We start from the raw sequence: 6,517 nt of genomic DNA on the forward strand, positions 1-6,517 counted from the left end.
GGGGGGGGGGGGGGGTAATTCATGGTTAAAACAGCAATAGTGTCAGATGTGGCCACGTGTGCAAAGAGCAGAGGCCTTTGCTTTCTTACCAGACTTAATAATGAAGTGTTGTTCCCTTTACTATAGGCACTTGCTGAAGGACTAACAGGCAGTGACCCTTTATTCCCCTTTTATTCCTTGTGGTGCCTCAGGGTCAAAGCAGAGGCATGTTTTGGAGGTGGGTGCTGAGAAGAGCAGGGAGAGAATGATTCGCACTATCTTAGTATTGGCCAGCACTACTTAATAGCACCAAATTCAAGTAAGAAGAAATTAAAAAAAAAAAAAGTGGAGGGAAAGTCTCCAGACGAAAAGCAGACCAGCTTTCCAGGCCTCGTCGTCTTCCTGGCACTCGAGTGAAGCTCAGCTGAGCCATTCTTCAGTCAACAAGGGCCAGGAAAGGAAAGCTGTCATCGTAAGAGCTTCATCTTTGGAATTTCTTGTGTTGTCGGTGGGAATGTCTTCAAACAGGCATTGGAAGACTTAGCTTCTTCCCTTTTAGGACTACGAAAGGACAGAGAAAGAGAAGGTAAGGAAGGAATATTCCTGAAACAATGGAACACTTCCTGAACCCGCTGCTTGGAGTGCTCCATAGTGGGTTGTCAGGTTTGCAAACCAAAACTTTCCCCCTTTTTTTCTTGGTGATGTAATACGGAGCCTGCTGTTCTATCCCTGGTGCATTTCTGGTTTTATTTAACTTTTAAATGGAGAACATGACATGAATTTGTGGCTTGTGGCCAGACCCACCCCCAGCACGCCCCATCTCATCTGATGGTGGCAGGTTGGATAGGAGGCCCCTTGGTGGTGGCCAGCAGCAGGTAAGAGGCAATGGGGAATTCCATTTAAACACATGATAAAAGGGGGTGTTTTATTTTTATTTTTTGCTGTGGGGATGGTCAAATGCTGGCACGGGCTGCCCACAGAGCTGTGGTGCCTCCACCCTGGTGATGCTCAAAACCTGACTGCACGTGGCCTTGAGGAACCTGCTCTAGGTGACCCTGTTGTCAGCAGGGGGGCGGATCCGATGATCCCACCCTCAACCGCTCTGTGAAACACAAGCTTTGGGGAGCTGAAAGCTTCCTCCAAATACCTTTCAGGTCCTTGTGTTAAACAGAAAGCGGCTCATCGAGTTTTGAAAACAAGATAAAGAGAACTTGCATTATATAAAAATCCCTTTACAACGCTTTGGTATCGGCTCTGAAGCCTTATTAAATAGGTTTCTTTATATAACACATCCTTGCTTTTCTTATCAGAATCACTGCCCTTTTGTCTGAGCTCCTCTGTGTTAGAAATGTTTTGAAAAGATGCTTTTTTTGCAAGAGCGTAAGAGAGATGCAACCTGCTATAATATTTCTGGTTTCCATAAATGACTGCAGAGTATTTGCATATCTCCAGTCACCTCTTCTTCCCCACGATCCAGAAACTGGTGTAAAATAAAAGAAGGGAGGGGAAAAAAAAAAAAAGGCAATTCTCTTCCTGCTGTGATGTCCCAGGGACAAATACATATATTTTTTTCTTCTCCCTCCTGTATCATCTAAATTTTGTGGCTTTGTCGCTAGTGCTGCAACACTGAAAGCCAGCAGTTGGTTCTTTTTCTCCCCTTTTGTTCCGCCTTCCACAACTGCAAAGGGTATGGATTTGTAACAGAATGCAGAAGGACGCAGGACGAACGAATTGAGTGAAGCTAAAATGGGAATTAGTGGAGAAAAAAAGAAAAGAGAATTGACGTGGAGCGCCTTGATGGTGGTTTTACAAAGTAGTTTCCTAGCCACAAAGATTTTTGTCAATGATGGAAGGAAGTCTTAATGTGCTTAACCTGCTCCATGCTCCTGTCACCTCTCCATCAGCAGGAATATTGCGTGAAGCCCCTAAAGCTCCATCCCCCAGCTTGTCCCTACTGGTATTGGCAGACCAGCTGGGGAATGCGAACAGAAAAGACAATATTTGTTCGTTCAGTTACGTTTTGTCAAATTCCACCCTCTTCAACAGAAAAGTGAGTCTTTTTTTTTTTCCTCAGTCTCAGCAAACCATAGCGTGTGCTACCAAATTGTATGCCCGCGCTGAGCTCCTTAGCTCTGGTAGGCAGCCCTTTACCAAAGCACGGCGCTGCAGCAGAAGGGGCATCTGGCTTTGGCAAACAGAAGGGAGTGTCTTGTACGTGCAGATGCCTGCCTTCCTACAGAATCAGCTCTTGGGAACGCTGCATCTTTTACACCAAAAGCAAAAGTAGGCTTAATAAAACCTCCATATGTCTGCAGTTGCTTTCTCAGGTACGTCGTCTGCCTGCGGCTATTTTTTCCTCCCCCCTCTAGGGTTTTTTTTTGTGTGATTCATACATAATCTGTCAAAACGTACATGGAAGTGAATATGCCGAAATTGTTAACTTCCTAGAGTGGGTTAAACCAGGCTGAGCTCTGGTTTGATTTCTACACAAACACAGTAAATGATAAATTCACGTCAGGATTAACAGCGCAAGCTGCAGCTCCACCATCCCTTGCAAGAAGGCTGAATGAACGTTTTTGGGTCTATACCAACCTTTGGTAACGTAGAGATAGAAGAAGTCGCAGTAGAAGATGGTTTGCACCACGCCGGACACCACCGCGATCTGGTCGTAGAACTTCTCGGTGTGGTAGCGCCAGACCCAGTTGGCAATGTAGAGGGCGCGGTAGAGGCCCAGGAAGAAAAGGTAGTGCGTCGTGATGGTCTCCGCTTCCCCCGTCTTGCTGATCATGAAGAGCTGGGGGAGGATGGCCACGGACTCCAGGTAGATGGAGAAGGTCCAGAGTATCTGCAAAATCAAGGCGGTGAGGACGGGGGCTCGCCCGTGGTAAGGCCTGGAGCAGGATGGGCCTACCACACTGGGACTGAGAGCAGCTCCAGAGGTGGTGTGCTCTCTGAGGCCTGCCGACACCGCCTCCCTCATGCTTTTGGCAATAAAAATCTCATTTCTTTACCATCCTGCTAACTGCTGGGTGGTGTCGGGCTGCTGCCGCCCTGCCCTGCCCCGCCCCGCCCCAGGGTTTCCTCACCTCCAAGGGGGTGAAGCTGTGGTTCTCCAGAAACGACAGGCCTGTGACGGGGACCAGCAGGAACTCCAGGCGGAAGGAGTCGTTCTCGCTGTCAAACGTTTTCCGGAATTTCACGTAGATCATGTACACCGTGACGTAGGCGCATATCAAAAAAATGACCTGGGGGAGGGAAGGAAGATGGCGAGATCTTGGTCACCTCACCAGTGCTTGAAGAGAGCCAAGCGTTTGTGTTCCTGCTGCACAAGGAGGTCCAGCCTTGATTCACAGCGTCCCGTTCTGCTTTTGGTGGACTAAATGTGATGTGGCAGGCCCAGCTCCCTCTTTTACCGTGATGAGGGGGTTTTGTGGTCGATAGAGGGCTGGTGACACCAAAGGGAGCATCTTTGGCTGCCCTTCCTGTGTATAACCCGCTGTAGCTTTGGTGATGGTTGGAGGAGATGGAGTTTCTCCTTCCTCCCTCTGGCTGAAAAACCAGTGTGGTGAACGTGCACCCTCTCCTTCCCCAAGAAACCACAGCGAGCCGAGGGAAACCTCTGCTTCCGCGCTGCCCCTCCTTACCTTCATCACGGTGTTGTAGGCGGAGATGAAGGTCGTGAACAGGTCCAGGTAGCGGGTTGTGAAGACGAGGGCGAAAAGGATCTGGCTCTTCCCAGAGATACCTATGTGGCGGGGAGAGGAGGGCAGGGCGAATGAGAGGAAAATGCCTTCGGGTGCAGGCTTTGCCTCCTGCCTTCTTTGTGAGCAGCCCTGTACTCACACGGCCGGCCTCACCGCCAAGAAAAAACCCTTTCCATTCCCTGCCTGGCTCCCTCCACGCGCCTGCCCGCCCCGCCGTGGGTTTGTGTGCTGTGACACCTGCCACACCGGGGAATTGCCGTGGGATGGGTGCTGCTGAGTCACTGCGGCTCCCAACCCCGAACAAAATCTGCCTGCGGGAAGCAACCTCTCCCCATCCCTTGCCCGAGCAGCCTCCGGTGCCTGCCTGCTCTCTGGCAGGGCCTCCAGCCTGGAGCAGCTCCTTTCCCCTGCAGGTGATAGCTTTTGGTGCCACCGCATCTTCTCATTTTCCACCGTACCGCCCTCCCCTTCCCTTCATCGCCCCCAGACAAACACCTGCACGGCGGCGGCGTGCCGTGCCACATCACATCCTTCCAGCACGTCCTTCTCCCTCCTGGCGGGGAAACCGCCCTGTGCCGGGCTGGTGGAGGCTCCTGCAAGCTGCAGCAAAGCCCTGAGGTGGGGGCTTGGCCAAAATCCCACCCAGGGCTACCAGCAAGGGGTGGGAGAAAGGTGGAGGAAGCAGCAGGGAGGCAGCCCAAGGGAGGAGGAGGAGGCTGATGTCCCCAAAGGGCCTGGGCGCAGTCGTTGTCTGGGCAGGGTCCCCTCCTTCCCTGGCACTCACCAGCGCAGGACTTGGACCTGTGGATCTTCAGCAGCAGGATGACGATGGCCAGCAAGTGGGAGATGTCCCCCAGGATGCGGAAGACGTTCATGGCGGCGCGGGCTCCTTGGCGGTGGTGGGCGAGGGCGGCCCTGAAACCCCGCGGGGAGCTTTATCCTCGGCCGAGCGCGCGCTCGCGTCCTGCTGAACTTTCCTCCTCCTCCTCCCGCAGCCTGCAGCTCTCTTCTTCTGGTGGGGGAAAGCTCAGCCCCTCTTCCAAGCACTTTTCCCCCTGCACCGCTCTGCCCTCCAGGCCCGGCGTCCCCCTGCCTTGATGTCCCCACGGCGGGGATTTTCTCCCTCCCCAACCCTTCAAGGCCTAGGCAAAAAGTTGGGTTTTGTCCCGTCGGCCGAGCCGGGCTGGGCTGAGCAGCCCCAAAGCCAGTGCTGGGTGACGTGGCTCCCGGCTGGCCGGGGAGGAGGCAAAGGAGGAGGCGGAGGCGGGAATAACTGCGCTATTTTTCCCTTTCCCTTTTTTTTTTTTTTTTTCCCTTTCCTCTCTTTTCCCCCACTTGTCTCAAGTTACACATGGAAGCGTCCTTAAAGGAGCAAAGGCAGCGGGAACGGCACTTATCGGGCTGCTGTGCCCTGCTGTCCCGTTGGTGCAGGAGGAGGAAAGCGAGACACGCGTCGCCAGAAAGGGGCACCTCGGTGCTGCCATCTTTACCCCTTAGCAGCAGGGGACTGGGGAGGGACCATCACCCAGTCTGGACGCACCCAGAAGCTCGGCCGGACCAACCCTGAGGCAAACCCTGTTCGTTCAGCGGGGTCTCGGGGTGTCGAGAGGGGCAGGAGGGTGCTGCGGCCGCTGCCCCCCGTGCCCAGCCTTCGCCCCCGGGCGCTTCCCTCAGGTCTCCCTCCCTTACGGGCACACCCCTCTGGGCTCGCCCGGAGTAGCGTCCCTAATGATTAAAGCGTAAAAATATTGTTCCCAGTGCTTACTAACAAGTCTATTAGCATCCCCGGCTCCCTTTCTGAATGCATTTGCATACATTTCCTCCCTGCCCATCGCGCTGGCTGTGGGTTTTCCCTCCCCGCCGCTGCAGCACCTGCTGGGCCGGGCCGGGCTTCTCCAGCCGCGTTTGCAGGTTGAGCTGGAAAACACCCGCGGATCGCAGAGAAACGAGGGCTGCCACCTGCGAGGGAACCGAGGCAGGGGTGTGCGGAGCGGGATGGAGGGTTTAGGACCCCCTCCCAGCCCTTGGAGAACAACGTCTGAGAGCCCTCGTCATCCTCTGGTGCTTTGCTTCTTGACCCAGCCAAGGGGTGAACCCGATCCTCCTCGGTGGATTGTCATCACCAAGAGCGCTGTGGGTGGTGGAGGGTCATCCTCACCACCTCGTGCCTTCCCCAGGCCTAACAGGAGCCCATCTCCAGCCGTGGCACCGGGAACCGCCGGGTGAGGTGACCACGAGGACTTCACGGGAAGGCCACCACCAGCTTGGCGAGGGGCGCCCGGCCGCCGGGCGCTTCGAGAAGGAAAATCTGTCACACCAAGTGGGAGCAAGCAAAAATAAACCTTCCCTCCTCCCTCCCTGCCACCACACGAAGCACCTCGCACCCCGTGTCTCCCTGCCTCCCGAAATACTGCCGGGCGCTGCCACCACCCCGCGCGGTGATGCTCTCTCCATGCCTCCCGTCTCCATGGCGACCACAAGGAATGTCGCCAGGGTGACAGGGAGGAGAGCGAGCTGGGATTTGGCATTAAAAACGGGAATTTGGGGTTGTTGGGTTTCTTTCTTTTTTCTTTTTTCTTTTTTTTTTCCCTTTAGTTCTATTTTTGGGTTCCCCTCTCTGCCTGCGCTGGTTTGAGAGGCTTGCTCAAACAGGGGCCAGGTGGCAGCAGCTCCGCCGAGGGTCCCCTCCCAACCCTGCAAGGCGACGGCACCGAGAAGAGGGGACACATCGGGCACCCTTCTTGCTAAAGTGTTTGCTTTCTGCCACCAGGAAGGCTTCTGTGGGCTGTGCTGGGCACTGCTGCAGGAGCACTGTGCTGGGGCACTGGGGACAG

General features: G+C 54.5%; 1 protein-coding gene across 1 annotated transcript; it reads right to left on the minus strand.

Annotated features, from left to right (window-relative positions):
* Nucleotides 1-7: 7 nt before the first annotated feature.
* On the minus strand, nucleotides 8-5,015 carry KDELR3 (KDEL endoplasmic reticulum protein retention receptor 3). Its single transcript, XM_035339193.1, has 5 exons — nucleotides 4,468-5,015; nucleotides 3,624-3,724; nucleotides 3,066-3,224; nucleotides 2,572-2,824; nucleotides 8-540 (listed from the first exon to the last, which is right to left on the minus strand). The coding sequence occupies exons 1-5, from the start codon at nucleotides 4,556-4,558 to the stop codon at nucleotides 500-502; spliced, it is 645 nt and encodes a 214-aa protein (XP_035195084.1). The 5' UTR covers nucleotides 4,559-5,015; the 3' UTR covers nucleotides 8-499.
* Nucleotides 5,016-6,517: the final 1,502 nt, after the last annotated feature.

This window comes from Oxyura jamaicensis, chromosome 1 (genome assembly GCF_011077185.1).
Source record: "Oxyura jamaicensis isolate SHBP4307 breed ruddy duck chromosome 1, BPBGC_Ojam_1.0, whole genome shotgun sequence".
Lineage (NCBI taxonomy): Eukaryota > Metazoa > Chordata > Aves > Anseriformes > Anatidae > Oxyura > Oxyura jamaicensis.

What these genes read in the sequence shown, in the direction of transcription:
- KDELR3 (XM_035339193.1), bottom strand. Translation starts at nt 4,558, where the DNA reads ATGAACGTCTTCCGCATCCTGGGGGACATCTCCCACTTGCTGGCCATC. An exon ending in CAGGTCCAAGTCCTGCGCTG is followed by an intron (nt 3,725 to 4,467) that starts GTGAGTGCCAGG and finishes CCCGCCACATAG; the next exon opens with GTATCTCTGGGAAGAGCCAG. An exon ending in CTATCTCTACGTTACCAAAG is followed by an intron (nt 541 to 2,571) that starts GTTGGTATAGAC and finishes GTCCTTTCGTAG; the next exon opens with TCCTAAAAGGGAAGAAGCTA.